The 19239-nt window shown below is 45.0% G+C and overlaps 2 protein-coding genes and 1 pseudogene across 3 annotated transcripts in view; 1 reads left to right on the top strand and 2 right to left on the bottom strand.

Moving 5' to 3' along the window:
* Positions 1 to 19239, bottom strand: part of LOC310791600 (protein NLRC3-like) — a gene marked incomplete at both ends in the record, with an annotated part of 370782 nt that overhangs the window by 108916 nt on the left and 242627 nt on the right. The window lies entirely within an intron of this gene.
* The window catches only part of LOC310791140 (intermembrane lipid transfer protein VPS13C-like), an 86929-nt pseudogene that overhangs the window by 25827 nt on the left and 41863 nt on the right, over positions 1 to 19239 (bottom strand). The window contains exons 25-36 of the transcript in view: positions 18535 to 18705; positions 18214 to 18339; positions 14559 to 14692; positions 13161 to 13287; positions 12346 to 12581; positions 4413 to 4557; positions 3466 to 3606; positions 3199 to 3280; positions 2973 to 3042; positions 1679 to 1790; positions 690 to 803; positions 452 to 576 (exon numbers count right to left, since the gene is read on the bottom strand). The product of the transcript in view is annotated as an intermembrane lipid transfer protein VPS13C-like (transcript). The remainder of the gene's footprint in view (positions 1 to 451; positions 577 to 689; positions 804 to 1678; positions 1791 to 2972; positions 3043 to 3198; positions 3281 to 3465; positions 3607 to 4412; positions 4558 to 12345; positions 12582 to 13160; positions 13288 to 14558; positions 14693 to 18213; positions 18340 to 18534; positions 18706 to 19239) is intronic.
* On the top strand, positions 6151 to 9730 carry LOC310791343 (putative nuclease HARBI1). Its single transcript, XM_083653029.1, has 3 exons — positions 6151 to 7069; positions 7303 to 7417; positions 8745 to 9730. The coding sequence occupies exons 1-3, from the start codon at positions 6276 to 6278 to the stop codon at positions 9159 to 9161; spliced, it is 1326 nt and encodes a 441-aa protein (XP_083509155.1). The 5' UTR covers positions 6151 to 6275; the 3' UTR covers positions 9162 to 9730.

The raw sequence follows: 19239 nt of genomic DNA, 5'->3' as shown, positions 1-19239 counted from the left end.
CATATTTTTATATGGTCTGTGGACTCACTTGAAGATGAGGTCATAGTTTTATATGGTCTGTAGACTCACTTGAAGATGAGGTCATAGTTTTATATGGTGAAGATGAGGTCATAGTTTTATATGGTCTGTAGACTCACTTGAAGATGAGGTCATAGTTTTATATGGTCTGTAGACTCACTTGAAGATGAGGTCATAGTTTTATATGGTCTGTAGACTCACTTGAAGATGAGGTCATAGTTTTATACGGTCTGTAGACTCACTTGAAGATGAGGTCATAGTTTTATATGGTCTGTAGACCCACTTGAAGATGAGGTCATAGTTTTATATGGTGAAGATGAGGTCATAGTTTTATATGGTCTGTAGACTCACTTGAAGATGAGGTCATAGTTTTATATGGTCTGTGGACTCACTTGAAGATGAGGTCATAGTTTTATACGGTCTGTAGACTCACTTGAAGATGAGGTCATCGACATCGGTCAGCGTGGCGCCGATGCTCTTCAGCAGCAGGTTGAGCGACTGGAGGGCCGCCGCCTCCTGAGGGGCGGAGTCAGAGCCCAGAGACAGGCTGAGGTGTAGCTGAGATACAGACAGACAGACAGACAGACAGGTCAGACAGACAGACAGACAGGTGTGTGTGTGTGTACAGTATGTGTGTGTGTGTGTGTGTGTGTGTGTGTGCGTGTGCGTACCTTGATGGGGGAGATGTGGAAGTGTTGGAAGAAGTTGATTCCTGACGTGTCGGTGAGCGACGCCTCCATCAGCTCCGCCTGCAGCAGCTCCAGGTCACGCTCAATCAGCCGAGTCTGCACCCACACACATACACACACACACCCACACACATGCACACGCACACATACACACACATACACACACACACACACACACACGCGCACGCACACACACACACACACACACACACACAGGGTGAAGAGGGTGAATTGACGCTTGACTTGAAACTAGGGTTACTAAGTATCGCTAGTATCGAAAAGTATCAATACTGAACATTTTAATCGGATACAATACTCATTTGCAACAGGTATCGATAGTATCAAAAGTATCAATACAAAAAAAATTGAAATGGATACAATACTCATTTGCAACAGTTTTGATACCATCAGTGCTTTCTTTTAATGAAAAATCACTGATTTTCCCCTCTCTATCATTGGGTATCTGTTGCTTCAACAAGCTAAATGTGTTGTGATGTCTAGAGCAGGGCTAATCTGCTGTCTAAGTTCAAAGTTTGATCAGGTCTAGATTATGGAGAAGTGTGTGTCTGTCCGTCCATCTGTCTAACTTTATTTTTATGCCTCTTGATGTGTTGTCACCCCCCCTTCCCGTGGTATCAAAAATGGTATCGAGTATCGATATTTTCCTGGGTATCGAAGTAGAAATTCTAGTATTGTGACATCCCTACTTGAAACAAACAAACAATCAGAGCCCACATACTAAATTGTAAAGATAATATGATTTGTCTTTCTGTCTGCTCCATGTTTTGTATTGCTGTGATCATTGTGCTGCATAGTAAGTAATCTTGTTATAAATTAGGAATTAGTAATACTAATTCCTCATTTGTAACAAGATTACTTACTACGGCTATTAAAATAATCCTGAATCTTATAGCTTATTTCACATTCTATATTTCTAATTTCTTCCCTGGTTGAATCCTGTTATTACCCACCTTCTGCTGGTCAGCCTGCGGATCGGCAGCTGGAGTGAACAGAGCCAAGATGGCTCCCAGGAAGCCCTGATCGATCTTCACCGCCATCTCCTGCACCAGTGCCATGAAGTACCTGCATACACACACACACACACACACACACACACACACACACACACACACACACACACACACACACACACACACACACACACACACACGTAAGCATTACGTGACGCTTCAGAAATCATAAAAGTGCTCCTTATTTGTGAAGATTATCTTGCTCAACACAAATATCATATTTCATAAACTTTTGTTAACCACAGACCTTATTTCAGGCATTTTTTTTTCTCTTTTTTTTTTATTCGTTTATTTGGACAGGACAGTGCAAAATTAATGAACACAGAAACCACAGAACAGATAGTAAAACCTGGAACATAGTAAAAGTGTAAAAATTGCCGGATTTAGCACGAGGCTAATTTCCATCCGTTGTCCCCATAAAACATAAAACACAAAAAACATAGAGCGTAAAACGTAGAACATAATAAAAACATACATAGAACATAGGTAGCAGCAGTACACTCTAAAACTACATAAAACATGAGTAGCAACAAAACACTCTAAAATACATGGCAGCAATTACACTTAGAAAAATAAAAATACATAATAATAATACACACAAAAAAAGAGAAGAAAAACATACTACCTGTGGACACATGACTGGTTTGTTTTCAGCCATTTTTTAAGTCTACCTTTAAAAGTGGCAAGGGTGGGGCTGTCCCTTATGGAGACGGGGAGACTATTCCATATTTGGCTGCCTTTTATCGATAGGACATTTTGACCAAACGTGGTCATTCTGCGATGGACCTTACAATCACCTCTGGTGTCTGATCTAGTGCCGAGTCCAGTGAGTCTATTTTTTTGGATGAATTCCTGTAGCGGAGGGGGAGCTAGTCCATGTAGGCATTTGAAGAAGAAACAGGCACTCTTTAAGACCTTGAGATTTTCAAAGCTCAGGAATTGATGTTGTTCCAGAATGTTACAGTGGTGGTATGACAAAGGCTTTCTAGCAAATGCCTTGATGGCTCTGTAATAGAGCTGTTCAATAGGTTTTATGACAGTGGCACCTGCAAACGACCAGTTTTTAACCAAATTTTCAATTTAACCAAAATCCCCATGCAAAGATCCCATTGACTTCTTGACGAGGGAACCAGGAAGTGCTAACATCCGGCTGTTAGGACTTGCGGTGCTCTACAGATGGACTAAAACATGAGGAAGGGTCATGTGACCTTCACCACAACATGACTGGACTCACTTGAACTGCAGGACCTGGCTGTGCTCGTTGAACCTGGTGATGATGGAGACGTCGATGAACGGCTTCGGCTCTGAGGAGAAACACCGTTCAGGTTTAGGCAAGGCGAGGCTAGTGTGTGTGTGTGTGTGTGTGTGTGTGTGTGTGTGTGTGTGTATGTGTATGTGTGTGTGTGTGTGTGTGTGTATGTGTATGTGTGTGTGTGTATGTGTGTGCCTGCATGGTCTACCTGAGTCCAGAGCGATGGACTTGGGAGGAGGAACAGGGTGGAACACGATGGGAAAGATGGCTCCAGGCAGCTGGTTGTCCACCTGAGACGCGCGCGCACACACACACACACACACACACACACACACACACACACACACATGTTACCCCTTACACCAGACTGTGTATGAGGGTGCGATGATGATGATGATGTGTGTGCGTGTGCGTGTGCGTGTGTGCGTGTGCGTGTGCGTGTGTGTGTGTGTGTGTGCGTGTGCATGTGTGGTACCTGTAGCCAGTGCAGCTGGGCCCTCAGGCTCCTCTGGTGTTTGGACTGTTTGAACTCCACCTGGATGCCAGACAGGAAGTTCCTCCTCACCGGGCACGAGAAGGGTGCACGCATCACCATGGGAACCCGGCCTAAGTTCACCTGTAACGCACACACACACACAGTGATATACACTTGGGTCACATAGTCCCACCCCCAAAATACACACTACGTCACATATGTAGTGTGATTGGTTGCGCTCATGAAAGGTCAGCGATAAGCAGGTCCAAACAGCAGAGCTGTTTTACCGTGGATCATGTGTAGGCGCCTTAACAACGGTAAGCAGTGAAATAATAGTCAGCAGCAGGGCAGAATGTGCAAAACTGGTAAAAAAATATATATTTTTCGAAATTCTGTGAATATTGTGATATCCAATATTATTGAAGATTATGTTGATTGGTGCAGTAGACGATGATGTCATGTACAAATGTACTGTAATACCCCGTTCAAGACAACTCGGAACACAGGAAAAAACTAGCTCCGACCTGTAAAACATGAATTGAACAGTAAGTCGAGGTCGGAATTACAGGTAGGAAATTCGGGTATCATTTCAGAGCTCCGGTTTGTGAGTTGACGTCATCAAAATGTTTGTTGACCTACATGTAATTTGAGGTGTAATTATGCAATATGTGTTTACATTCGCTCTGATTATAGCAATATGTTGAATTCAGCTGCTATTTTACCAATTAAATTAGCTAGCTGTGTATGTTTTTGTAACTCTGAGTTAAAAACGGCATGAACGCAACTATGCCGTAGACCGGAAAATCCAAGTTGAAAGTTCCGAGTTCCAAGTTGTCTTGAACACAGCATTAGCCTCGACATTAAAGCATATGGATAGGATTAGCAGTTAAAACGTTACGTAGCACTTTAGAACCATAGCAATTTTTAGCCGTGTGTGCGCTGCGGACCTCCAGGTTGCTCTCCAGGCGGACCCAGCCCGGGTCAGTGTCCCCTGCCTGGTGCTTCTGGAAGGCCTTCTCCAGCAGGAGGATGTTCTTCTGGTTGAACGGCTTCCAGCGACTCTTGGGCCTCATCTCCCACACCACACCAGAGCTGAGAGAGAGGGTGTTTGTGTGTCCATGTTTAAAGTCACAGTGAAATGTTAACTGACTTCCCATGTCACAAAATAAACCTATTTAACAATACATAAATACATGTTCTCATTGTAAAACATCCAATTTCTTCTGTATGGAAGCCCGGTGACGCAAGTGAGGAAAATATTTCTAAATGTCTAATTCTGATCTAAATAGTTTTCTCTCCTGTATTTATGAGTTAAGAACATTTTTTTTTTTATATATATAATTTTTGGGGGCATTTTTGCCTTCATTGGACAGGACAGCAGGGAGACCAGAAAGGTGGGGAGAGAGAGAGGGGGCGACACGCAGCAAATGAGCACAGGCCAGACCTGAACCCGGGTTGGCCACACAAAGGACCAAGCCCCTGTGGCACGCGCTCCACCAGGTGAGACACTGGGATGCCCCGACTTGAGAATATCTGAAAAAAGTTTTGTCAGGATCATCTTAAGTTACTTGTTCATTTATTTTCATTTGTGGAAACAGTGTTTGTTGTGATACTTATTTTGGCTGCAAGAGTGCACTAATGCTTTTAGTCCAGATATAAGACAGAGTACTGCATTGCAGGAAGGTTGGTTCTGATCAGAGAACTGCACCCAGTTTGACCCGGTTCAGATCCAAACTTCCCTGGTAGGGGCAGAAAGGCATGATGGGACATCAATGCAAAGCATGACCCGCCCCTCTCTGCCTCTGATTGGCTGACTGCACTCGGCTGCTCTCGCCAATATATTTAATTCAGTCACTAGTTGTTCATAAAGTGAGCAGCAGGTGCAAAACAATCGTTAAATCAACAAGCATGAGATGGCAGATGGCAGCATAGAATCAAAAGGTTATGTGTGAGATCAATAGCCTACTTGAATGTGTATTATTTATTTTCATTCTAAATGTCATCACCTTGTTTCTTCTGATTTATATTTCAATTCAAATACATGTCACTTGTGTTACAATGAGCTGAATTAAAGTTCAATGTAATGCAGTGACCCTGTTTTTATATCAGCCTTGATCATTCTCATGAGTCTTTCATCTTTTTTTTTAGATTTCCCTATAGGCTACATACGTGCACTGCCAAGAGTAGCAGCAGTGTTATAAACCACAGGGCCAGACTATTCAAAACATAAACACACATGGCGTCTTTCATTCAGGCTAGCAAGCAAAACTGCTGTCTGTCTGATCCACTGAGTCTCACCCATTGATGTCTCAGAACAGACTGTAGAAAGAGATGCAGGATAGCTAAGCGAATGTGATTGGATGAACATTTGACGCTAGGCCAATCAGAGGCAGAGAGGGGCGGGTCATGCCTTTTTTTCCATCATGGGAAAAAAATATCGCAGCCCCCAAAGGATCCAATTCACACTTCCTCCTCCTCCCCCTTTGATCACATGACTCAAATTCCCCAACTCCCCTCCTCCCACACACACACACACACACAGACACACAGTCAGTATTCATGCAGCAGGCTGCTGCATGAGGAGAGAGAACATGCGGTCTCTCCAACACAGAGAGAAAGAGGAGCCCTTTTTGCACTGAGAACACGCGATACTGGTGTGAAGAAGCTCCGCCATTAGGAGCCCTCTGTCCTTTCTTTACACAACAAACCAGAAGGAAAGGAGGCGTGCCGTGAACCGACGTTAAAAGACAACAGCGTGGACGTCTAGTGTGACGTGTAACAAACGCGCCGCTTCCCAAAACAACAACAACATGGCGCCGGAGTCGCCGCCGGACATGGCTGCTGTGCTTTTGGTAGCCGTTCATGTTCTGCAAATGCGAGCGAAGTTGCTGACGCTCCTCTTCCACATGATGGGAACAATGGCGGATTCGTGGGAGCAGATCGAGGCGAGGTTCGAGGAGGACCTGAAGAGGAGCCGGGAGCGCTTCGAGGAGGCGAGGCGCGCCAGGCTCAGGAGCCGCAGGCGGAGACGTTTGCTTCTCCTCGCACAGTGCGGACTGATCTCGGAGAGACGCATGTGGAGGAGAGAGAGACCACACGGGCCCGTGTTCTGGTCCAACGTCCTCAACAATTTCAACGACGACGAGTGGCGGAGTCACTTCCGTATGTCGCGGGACACCTTCGGCTTCATCTCGGAACTCGTCGGGCCACACCTGACGCGCAGGACGACAAACTGGCGGCAGCCTCTGGAGCCTCGGCTGCGACTCGCCGTGGCGTTGTGGTGGTACGCTACCCCGTGTGAATATCGCTCCATTAGTTGTATTTTTGGCGTCGGTGTCGCCACGGTGTGCGTGTTGGTACGCCAGGTTACCAGAGCGCTGAAGACGCTGCTCTATAAACGCTTTGTTGACCTGCCGAGTGGCGCTCGTCTTCGGGAGACGGTGGACGCATTTGCCAGCCGGGGCCAGGGGTACCCACAGTGTGCCGGTGCCATCGGCGGCACACACATCCCCATCCCCACCCCCAATGTCGACGCACCGGCCTACTACAATCAGAATGGGTGGCACTCCATTGTCCTACAAGCTGTTGTTGATCACAGATGCTGGTAAGGAGCAGGGCTATCATCATCATTTGTGCTAAAAAAAATCAACAAGTTGGCCTTGCTAACTTTGTACTTTGTCACTTTAATACTCTGTTTATATCTTGTATTAAGTTGTAAATGTATTTGTACGTATTGTGTTGTCTGTGTATCTTATATAACTTGTGCACAAACTACACCAAACCACTTTCTCATTGTGATGGATGATCTGTATGTGTCTTGTATTTTTGTTCCTCCAGCTTCACACATGTGTTTGTAGGTTGGCCTGGTCGCTCTCATGCTGCTGAGGTGTTTTCCAACTCGCCCATCTACAGGAAGGCCGAGGAGCAAGACGGGTACCTCTTCCCACGTGAGGTAAATACATATGTACCTCATTTTACAGTCATATCTGTAGATCAATCAATTTATTCCATTCTTAAAACTAACTTCTTTCTCTCTCTCTCTCTTAAAAAAAAAACTAACCTAAACTTTACCACTATTCCTTCCGAAGTTGTAGTTGTCATAGACTGTGTTGCATAGTTGATTGCTCTATTGCTGACAAAAATGTGTTATTGTAAGTCGCTTTGGATAAAAGCGTCTGCCAAATGTCGTAATGTAATTTAATTTCACATGTTGGGCATCACCTGGTATAACGTGTGCCATCAAAGCTTAGTCCTTCACGCAGCCGACCCGGGTTCAAATCCAACCTGCAGTCATTTGCTGCATGTTCTGTCCTCTCCTCTCTCTCTCCCTCCCTACCTTCCTGTCTGTCACTGTCTAGCACATACTGTCCTATCAAATGAAGGCAGAATGGCCAAAAAAAAATCATTAGTCACATGTAATCATGGAACCAGCACACACTTATGCTCCAAATAATGCTTTACTTCTTAAGACTAAGACAACGTTTTGAGCCTCAAGTCATCTTGTCGTCACTTTTCACATGTAATAATCATACAGGGTGCAATCACAGTGATACTGTGGCACCTTTCTGACAAAACTAACTGTGTGTACTGCTACACGTATTTAACAGAGCTGACACACCTGACACCTTTCTGACAAAACTAACTGTGTGTGTACTGCTACACGTATTTAACAGAACTGACACACCTGACACCTTTCTGAGAAAACTAACTGTGTGTTTACTGCTACACGTATTTAACAGAGCTGACACACCTGACACCTTTCTGACAAAACTAACTGTGTGTGTACTGCTACACGTATTTAACAGAGCTGACACACCTGACACCTTTCTGACAAAACTAACTGTGTGTGTACTGCTACACATATTTAACAGAGCTGACACACCTGACACCTTTGTGAGAAAACTAACTGTGTGTACTGCTACACGTATTTAACAGAGCTGACACACCTGACACCTTTCTGACAAAACTAACTGTGTGTGTACTGCTACACGTATTTAACAGAACTGACACACCTGACACCTTTCTGAGAAAACTAACTGTGTGTGTACTGCTACATGTATTTAACAGAGCTGACACACCTGACACCTTTCTGAGAAAACTAACTGTGTGTGTACTGCTACATGTATTTAACAGAGCTGACACACCTGACACCTTTCTGACAAAACTGTGTTTACTGCTACACGTATTTAACAGAGCTGACACACCTTACACCTTTCTGACAAAACTAACTTGTGTTTACTGCTACACGTACTTATACATCTGCGTTGCTCTCTCCACAGAAATCCATCACTGTTAACGGAGTGGAAGTCCCTGTGCATCTAATCGGAGACACAGCGTACCCCATCAGGAAGTGGCTGATGACGGGCTTCACACGCGACCACCTACTCGCTGAGCAGCAGAAAGCCTTCAACTTCAAGCTGGGCTCGGCGATGACGGTGGTAGAAAGTGCATTTGGACGTCTCAAAGGTCGCTGGAGGTGCCTGGCCAAGCGAAATGACATTTCTACCTCCTTTGTGTCGGATGTTGTGGTCGCCTGTTGTATTCTACACAACATCTGTGAGATCCATAAGGAGCACTTCTTACCAGAGTGGAACACTGAGCATCCAGACCTCCCTGCTCCTCACAGTGTTGCTTACTATGGTGAACATGAACCGTCTCACCAAGCTATCCGGGATGCTATTATGTCCATTTTGTAGCTGTTTACACACGTCAGATGTCAGACCAGACAACAACTAACATGTAGGCTGTTTACACACGTCAGATGTCAGACCAGACAACAACAAACATGTAGGCTGTTTACACACGTCAGATGTCAGACAACAACGAACATGAGGGGGAAGCCAGTGAGATGTGTTGTCCAGATGTCTTGACCCATGTTTTAAGGCGTAGCTGCTATAATGCACTTGCTATAAGAAGCAAGTTGGATGTGTGTGAACATGACTAGGTGTGTGATGTGCAAACACCTTCCATTATAACTGCAGAAGTGGATAGGAGCCGGAGGCACCCGAAAAACAAGCTTTACATTCAATGTGATGCTAAGATATTACTTGAGATTTTTTTTCCCTGCTTGAGTATGTAAATATTGTACATCATATTGATACATTAGTTTTTCATATTTTACTTTTTTTACAGCGTGACATTCTTCAAGACGTTGGCTTTCTTTCTATGTATCTTAACAGCCATTGTTACATTTGTTACAAATGTTGTGACATTTTCTAAGTGGGAGGTGGCTATTTCCTGTAAATAAACTTCATTTTTTGATGATTCTTTCTTTCTTTGTTCTTAAATTCTAATCATGGTCAATCACATGTGTGGTGGCCTGCAGAAACATGTTGCTGCTGCACCTTGTTGGCAATGAGCAAAAGACGGTTGAAAATCAGTTTTTCATGTATTTTGAGTGATTTGGTTACTTTCATCTCCGTAGTACTGTTTAGTACATCACAGTGAATAATTATTTTCATAAAACAAAGGGAGAAGTATTGATTTTTATGGTTTTGGTGGAATGCCACTCTAGAAAATAAAATGTGGAATGTTTAAAGCCTTTCTCACATTTTACTTTTAGACACATAACATTAAAATACTAATAACTTTTGATCTGAGAGCTATTGCAGTCATTCAATAAGTTATATACTCTATAGTGGAGAGTTTCTAATTTATGAAGATGTCAAATTCCCTCCATGTGAAGGTTTTTGCAGACCACACATACCAGTGGTTCACCAACTTGTTGATGTTAAAGGAACCATAAACTGATCAAACCCCCATTTGACAAGATTTTGTGCCGGCGTCCCCCATCTGATCAGATTTTACCTTTAGATGTTTTATTACAGAAAGTGTGTGAAACCCATGAGCAAAACAGCCATACATGTCCTGCTTCCCCTCTCAAATGTCCCTCTATAATATAGATATTATCCTCTTGTCTGCCTTCAGTATGACTTTAGCATATAGATTCTATATGCTAAAGTCATACTGAAGGCAGACAAGAGGAGGATCATTGTTCATGTAAATGAACCACTCAGCCGTTGACGTCACAATGTGCTTGATGAGTGTCTGCTACATGTCCTGAATGTGCCCTCGTCACATCTGCTTGGAGAAAGTTCTCCTGCTTTCCCTCTGAAAGACCATGATACTTGTTCATAATGTCCCTCTATAGATATGCTGAAGACACTGAAGGTGGACAACAGATAGAAAAGACCATGATACTTGTTCATGTCCCTCTATAGATATGCTGAAGACACTGAAGGTGGACAACAGATAGAAAAGACCATGATACTTGTTCATAATGTCCCTCTATAGATATGCTGAAGACACTGAAGGTGGACAACAGATAGAAAAGAGGATGATCATTGTTCATATAAAGTGACTTCTCTCGCCCATTCATCTCACAATGTGCTTGATGGCTGCCTGTCTGCAACAGTTTGGGGAAGAAACACAAGTGTCCATGAACAGTAACAGTGCTCCAGCCTTGATGTTGCAGTGAAACAAGGTATAAGCCAGAGGTTCTTACCAATAGACGATCTTTGGCGCAAATGATTAGACATATGACATAGTTTATTACGGTGCAAGCAGCTTTGTGTTTCCACTGTACACCCAGGATTGTACACAGCCGGAAAAACTGGCAGGAGGGGGGCTTTAAAGTGGAACTGAACCTGTTCGTGCATAATGAGTCCGTTTCAGACTGAAAACATAGTTTGTCTAAGATGACAGGTTGAGAGGCGGGTCATAGTCATGGTCATGTCGATGATTTTATTTGACAATTCTGGGGACTGGATTGGGCTTTGGCCAATCCTGGCGTGTTCCACCTCCAAATCGAGTGGGATTCAGTGTGTTGTGGCGCGCTCCTCGGGAAGAGCCTTTTGACGGGAGGTTAGTGGAGCTCAGCGAGCCGCAGGCAGCCAGCTGCCTTCGTGTTGCCGAGCGGGGAGTGCAGCACGTCGGCCTGGAATCTCCGAAGTGCGACCCCTGACAACCAAGCTCTTGGATGCGCGCGCCATTATCGCTGCTATAACGATACGATATCCCTGGAATGCGCGTTTTAACGAGCCAGTTACATTTCTTTGCATTCTTAGAGATTATAGTTTTTGTTTTTTATCCATGTTTCTAACAATTGGCCAAGTTAGTAGTTAGTTTATGGGATAGGAATTCTGCCAGATGACAGGCACTAGGTGCCATTTTCGACTTCATTTGGAAGAGAAAATTATCCAGAAATGAAGATTTGATTGACAGCTGCATGTCATGATATGATTGGTTGAAATGGGGTAGAAATTTGATAGTACTGGGTGACGTCAGCAAACTGTAAATTACTGTTATCAATGAAATCTTGAAAAACGAACTTTTGACGTGAAAAAGTGTGAAAAACTAAAGAAATTAGATTGTTGTGATTTGTTTTGCATACATTATTAAATAGGTGCACTGCATACCCAGGTATAAATTATTTTCCTCTCTTGCATCTCAGGGCTTTGTAGATCACGATCCCCCTGAAGATTGTCCATGGTTGCTCTTGGCCCCGCCCCTGCTCCCTGTGTCTATGTGTGTGTGTGTGTGTGTGTGTGTGTGTGTGTCTATGTGTGTGTGTGTGTGTGTGTGTGTGTGTGTGTGTGTGTGTGTGTGTGTGTGTGTGGTGTGTGTGTGTGTGTGTGTGTGTGTGTGTGTGTGTGTGTGTGTGTGTGTGTGTGTGTGTGTGTGTGTGTGTGTGTGTGTGTGTGTGTGGTGTGTGTGTGTGTGTGTCTATGTGTGTGTCTATGTGTGTGTGTGTGTGTGTGTGTGTGTGTGTGTGTGTGTGTGTGTGGTGTGTGTGTGTGTGTGTCTATGTGTGTGTCTATGTGTGTGTGTGTGTGTGTGTGTGTGTGTGTGTGTGTGTGTGTGTGTGTGTGGTGTGCGTACCTGGTGATGCCGACGTAGGCGATCTCTTGGCGGTTGGTGTTGTTGATGAGCGACAGGCCGAGGTTCTGCAGCGACACGTTGACTTCCTGCTGGAACTGCTCCAGCTCCTCCGCCTGCCGCGCCTTCGTCACCACGGCAACGTCCTCCGTGAACAGCAGCACCCGCTGACGCCCATCCAGGAAGGACACCCAGTGCACCTGAGACAGGCTGTCATACGCAAACTGACCACACTCATCCTGCACAGACACAGAGACACAGACAGACAGACAGACAGACAGGCACACAGACAGACAGACAGACAGACAGACAGACAGACAGACAGACAGGCACACACACAGACAGACAGACAGACACACACACACACACACACACACACACACACACACACACACACACACACACACACACACACACACAGACAAACAGACAGACAGATTAGATATTTTATTGATTCTTTGCAGGAAATTACTTTGTCACATAATGCAGTGACATTCAAAATCATACATACATATATATATATATATATTGTATTGCCCTACATATTTTGGTATTTTTTTGTACTAAAATACTGACTTCTACTAAAATGCTGAATGTGCAAAAATTGACTTGAATATCTAAAATCTAAAAGTAGAAAAATACAAGTGCATAACTGTTACTCCCACAGCCACCGACTAAAAACTAAAAGTATATATGCTGAGAAGTGCATGTATACACAGCATACAATTATTTATAGTGCAAATTGAATAGCCTGATGGCAGCTACGGGGGGGAACATTTTTAAAGTGAGTCAGAAGGGTTTAAGTAAGTGTCTCTTACCTTGACCAGGTCCAGCTGTCCAGAATGTTCACTGCAGCTCCAGCTGAGGGTCCGAACGCCGGCCGGATTCTCCCAAGAAAACCTCTGAGCTTCTCCTGGCTTCAACTGACGAGTCACAGAGGAACCACTGAGAGACACAGACACACAGACAGATAGAGAGACAGACAGACAGATAGAGAGACATACAGATAGACAGAGAGACAGACAGACAGACAGAGAGACAGACAGACAGACAGACAGACAGACAGACACACAGACAGACACACAGACAGAGAGACAGACACACAGACAGACAGACAGATAGAGAGACAGACACACAGACAGACAGACAGACACATTCATATAGAGAAAGATAAATATAGAGATATATATAGACGACAGTGTGGAAACAGTATTCTAACACTAGCCTGGTTAAAACCATCCAGATCCATGAACTGTTTGGTTCTGTGGATCCGTCTGGACTCAGCGCTGTGCACAGTGACTTCAGTGGGTGGAAGTAGCCAGTCCTTCAGCCAATCAGCATCAGATCCAGTCAAATCCAAATCCACTCAGAACAACGGCGAAAACATATTTTCGGCTGAGAAACCTCGCTGGTGCAACTCCTGCTCTTGTTTAATTGTTGTTATTGAATCTATTTCTGCAATAACTGCACTTATGGCTGTTTAAACTCAATGAACGTTGATGTTACTGCTCGAGCTGGAGAGCCACGGAGGCAGCCATTCTTACTGCCATGGTTACTGACCTGTCTGTAGCAGACTGTGACCCAGGGCGTGTGGTTACTGACCTCTGTCTGTAGCAGACTGTGACCCAGGGCGTGTGGTTACTGACCTGTCTGTAGCAGACTGTGACCCAGGGCGTGTGGTTACTGACCTCTGTCTGTAGCAGACTGTGACCCAGGGCGTGTGGTTACTGACCTCTGTCTGTAGCAGACTGTGACCCAGGGCGTGTGGTTACTGACCTCTGTCTGTAGCAGACTGTGACCCAGGGCGTGTGGTTACTGACCTCTGTCTGTAGCAGACTGTGACCCAGGGCGTGTGGTTACTGACCTCTGTCTGTAGCAGACTGTGACCCAGGGCGTGTTGTTACTGACCTCTGTCTGTAGCAGACTGTGACCCAGGGCATGTTGTTACTGACCTCTGTCTGTAGCAGACTGTGACCCAGGGCGTGTGGTTACTGACCTCTGTCTGTAGCAGACTGTGACCCAGGGCGTGTTGTTACTGACCTCTGTCTGTAGCAGACTGTGACCCAGGGCATGTTGTTACTGACCTCTGTCTGTAGCAGACTGTGACCCAGGGCGTGTGGTTACTGACCTCTGTCTGTAGCAGACTGTGACCCAGGGCGTGTGGTTACTGACCTCTGTCTGTAGCAGACTGTGACCCAGGGTGTGTGGTTACTGACCTCTGTCTGTAGCAGACTGTGACCCAGGGCGTGTGGTTGACGATGAGAGCCGGAGCTGCTCCTTCATAGTAGTCAGTGAAGCCGATAACAGTGGAGTGATCTGAGATGTTCACGTCCACGATGATCCCTCCATACTGTGAGTCAAAGGTCAAAGGTAGTTTTATTGTCCCCGCAGGGAAATTGGTTTGCAGACAGAAGATCTAAAAACACACATAGTGCAACACAAACACTAAAACAGGCACAAAAATCCTCACATAAAACAACAAGGGCTAAAAACAAACAAACACTTAAGAGTCAAGATAAAACTACAGCTAAAAACATACATAAAACAAAAAAGCACAAAAAAGCACAGGGCAATGAACAAGTATCACAAAGTGCAAAAGGTAGCATCATAAAAAGTGCAAGAGTGAGCAGCAAAGTGCAAAACAGGCCAAGCCAAGGAATTTGAGTTCTATCTGCCATTTAGCAGCTGAGAAGAGAGAGAGACAGATATTTGTTATTTTTTAACCCCCAAAATCAAATGTGCACAATATATTACATTATATTATATTATATTATATTATATTATATTTTTTTGTATAAACTAAAACAGCGTAGTTGGGTTCGTTTTGTTTAAAAGGATGCTTTATTTGCTGTGTTTTATCTTCAGATGGAAAATAAATACTTTCTTTTTACCTTTTCCCTGTTGATGAAATTTGCGTGTGTGTGTGTGTGTCAGACAATTGTCCAAGTCCCTCTGATCCGAGTCCCAAGCGAGTCTCAAGTCAATTGGTCCCGAGTCTCAAGCAAGTCCCAAGTCTTTCCTTTTGTCGGCAAGTCAAGTCAAGTCAAGTCACAATGTTATTTCAAGTCAAGTCTCGAGTCGAGTCACAGGTTATGTCAAGTCGAGTCACAGGTTATGTCAAGTCGAGTCACAGGTTAGAAAAAATGACAAGGCAGAGATTATTTAGGCTGCAGACGTGCGCGTTCACGTTAATACGTGCTTGTTGCCAAGCAACACACTTCTCTCAGACGAGCTCCAGACAGCTGACAGACAGCTCCAACTCAGCTCAAACTTATAGAGTTGTATTCAAAGCATAGAAACGTTCTCACAGCTAAATTTAACAGCGCCAACACAAGCAGTTTGATCACAAGTGCAATCAGTACTGAATGCGATGGCAGACTGCGCACTGCGGGCAGTTGACGAAGTCAGGAAGAAATTGAAATATCTTCCGACGCATTAGCCTTGTACCAAGACGCTGATTACATTACACTGCATTACATTGCTGATGCGTCTATTTACAGCACATATCGATCGATATTTTTGGAGAAGATTCCGGCCGCATCACGCGCAGATCAAGATGAGACAGCTGTCAGTGAGTAGCTACGCATTTGGGTGTAACTTTTACGCCTGCTCCATACACAGACGCAGCGCATACAGGGTGCACTAGTCATAAAATTAAGTTAGTCGTAACTTTGAGTTCTACATCGGACGTAGCGTGTAAACCTAGGCGTACGCCCAGCTGGTGCACTCGGCTGATCTTGTCACAAGTCCGAGTCGAGTTTCGAGTCATTTTCTTCCAAGTCCGAGTCGAGTTTCAAGTATTTACCTTCCAAGTCCGAGTCGAGTCGGAAGTCGTCAAATTTGCGACTCGAGTCGACTCGAGTCCGAGTCCCTATGACGCGAGTCCAATTGTCTGGTGTGTGTGTGTTTGTGTGTGTGTGTGTGATTGTGTTTGCAGTGACACACCAAAGAAAACATCATCATCCTGCAATGAAATGTTTGAAATGTTTGATAGCGTTTAGGTGATTGATGTAATTATCTATTAGAAAACATTCCCTTCACTTTCCATCGTAAACACACCGGTGCGACTCTGACACAGCCTGCAGAGCGTAGTGAGCCCCCCCCCCCCCCCTTCCCCCCCCCCCCTTCCCCCCCTGGCAAAATGATGAGAAAGGTCCCGGGTTTGAACCCCGGTCCGTCCCAGGTCCTTTCTGTGTGGAGTTTGCATGTTCTCCCCGTGTTTATGTGGGTTTTCTCCGGGTGCTCCGGTTTCCTCCCACCATCAAAGACATGTATGTTAGGGTTAATAGTCCTGTCAGTGCCCCTGACCAAGGTACTGGTAGAATAACTGGAGTTGGTCCCCGGGCGCTGCACTGTGGCTGCCCACTGCTCCTAGTTCTAGGAAGGTTCCTAGTAGAGGATGGGTCAAATGCAGAGGATGAATTTCCCCAAGGGGATAAATAAATAAAGGATAACTTCGGGATAAGGATAAAAGTAGCTCCACACCCATGCTCCATGCATTCCTACGGGCTTTGGATATGAACGTATTCCAGTGTGCAAAGATAACTGAGCAGTAGGGGTCGACCGATTATCGGTTTGGCCGATTATTATGGCCGATATTCAGCATTTTGCCGATTATCTGTATCGGCATTTTCATTGGCTGTTTGCCGATATAATACATTTATTAAAAAATGCGCTACTTTCGCCATAAAGCGCTGTAGAAGCCTGTGTGTCTCTCTCTCTGCTGCAGCTCCCTGTCTGGCCTGTGGCAATGTCCCGCCCACAGTGCTATCTGATTGGTTACATATTGAGCAATAGCCTATCAGAGGGCTCCTCAGAAATTAAATTTGAGACGCTGCCTGCCTGCCCTAACCTGACGCTGCCAGATGGATGAGTTCGTTCACATTTGTTTTATGCCTGTCCCACTCTGCCTGCCTGCCTGTGTGAGCGAGTGTGACTGCCAGCCTTCCTAGACTTTCTCCAACAAACACGGACAGACACAGACAAACGCAGATTGTTCGCAAATGTTCGTTTGGTGTGCCATAGCAGTCCGTCCGTGTCTGTCTGTGTCTGTCCGTGTTTGTTGGAGAAAGTCCGATACGATTGGTGTACCTTGTAAACTGGGGCAGAACACAAGATTTTAACTCCATAGCGTCCACGGTGTAGCGTCGCTCTTTTTGAATCAAATGGCCATGGTTGTCAAGCGCGAAGCTGTTTTATTAATCAATAGTCCTGTAGTGTCCCGAAAATCTATCTCCAATCCACTCGCATGTGTAATGCAGCGCAAGCAGGCTGCACCACTCTCTCCAGAGCGGAGGAGGAAGAAGGAACCGAATAAACTAGGATGAGACATTAGTACGTCAGCGGACTCGTTTGCAATAAAAAAAGGAACCGAATAAACTAGGATGAGACATTGGTCAGCAGATGCCCGGATGAACCTGTTTGTGTTCTCCTTTGAGAGAGCCTGGTGCGAGGTTATTGTCAAGTAGTGTAAGCTGAGGGAAACCCTCTTTATTATTTTGTTTCTGTGGTGAGCTGTTAGCTTGTTTAAAGTACACAGCTTTATCTTGATAATGTGCCCAAGTCTCCACTAGATTAAACACACACACACACACACACACACACACACTTTGATTCATATCAATATTAATAGAGTGAATATTTTCAAATAATATTGTAGTTGGATAAACTGAAGAAAATGAATTTCAACAACGGGTCGTGTTATTCTAAATTTTGACACCAAGATTTAAATTTTTACTGTAAACATATATCGGTTCCAAAATATCGGTTATCGGTGTCTTTCCTTACCGATAATCGATATCGATATCGGCCCTGAAAAACCCATATCGGTCGACCCCTACTGAGCAGTGAATGTAAACACTGCAGACTGACCTGGTCCATGCCCAGTAGGGTGCCGTTGTCCTGCTTGTTGAAGAAGAAGGACTTGGAGGAAGATTCAGACCCGACGACTCGAACACAGAGGCGGCCCCCCACGCTCTCCGGCCACAGAGGCAGACACTGAAACACACAACAGACAACAACTGACCGTTGGAAACACACACTGCAACACACAAGACAACAACTGACAACAATTTCCCTCATTTTCGGACCCAGACCGCCTGCGGGGCGGGCCAACCCGCAGGACCCAGCGGGTTCTGAGGAGGCCGCGCGCATCACTAGCGGAGAAGTAAAGGCAGCGTCCGGCTCACTGACCTCAGTGGAGGCGATGTAGTGCCACCTGGTGGCGGAGGCGTGATCTCCATCTCCCTCCTGCAGCTCGCCCACCTCCAGCTCGTATGAGGACTTGTTGACCAGCGTGAAGAACGGACTCAGGGTCACGATACGGGTCAGGTTAAAGCTGCTCATCTGGATACTCACCCCCACCTGCACGCACACACACGCACACGCACACACACACACACACACACACACACACACACACACACAGAAGTCTGATATAAATAGTTTTCTCTCCTGTGTTTATGACTAAAGGATAAGTTTCAAAAATGGAAATTAAGTCATTGCCTACTTACCCCCATGCTGATGAAAGGGCGGGTTTAAGTTGACTTGAACAGATGTGATTTACACCCTGTTTAAGCTGAAATCTTCACTGTAGCCACGTGCAATAAGAAGAAGGGGGGTGGCTAACTGTAGCCTGCTACAATGAATATTTCAGCTAACAACAGGGTGTAAATGATGTCTTTTCAAGTCAACTTGGCATCTCAGGGCTTGTGCAGACTTGGATTAAGCCAAAGTGAGGAGTATATGGAGCCCTTTTTTGACATCTGTAAGTTGGTCACCACCCATTTCAAATGGTTTAGGTCAGAGGATGCTGCGACAGCGTTTTGCTGTGAAACTCCACAAATGTTTTGTGGACTAAACAACTTCCCCTGTGCTTCCATCAGCTGAGATAATGAC

Source organism: Poromitra crassiceps (assembly GCF_964638095.1).
Source record: "Poromitra crassiceps genome assembly, chromosome: 16".
In the NCBI taxonomy this organism is placed as follows: Eukaryota; Metazoa; Chordata; class Actinopteri; order Beryciformes; family Melamphaidae; genus Poromitra; species Poromitra crassiceps.
This window is presented reverse-complemented; position numbering and strand designations above follow the sequence as displayed.

Coding starts and splice junctions, on each gene's coding strand:
- LOC310791343 (XM_083653029.1), top strand. CDS start 6,276: ATGGCGCCGGAGTCGCCGCCGGACATGGCTGCTGTGCTTTTGGTAGCC. Junction 7,070..7,302: donor GTTGTTGATCACAGATGCTG/GTAAGGAGCAGG, acceptor TTGTTCCTCCAG/CTTCACACATGTGTTTGTAG. Junction 7,418..8,744: donor GGTACCTCTTCCCACGTGAG/GTAAATACATAT, acceptor CTCTCTCCACAG/AAATCCATCACTGTTAACGG.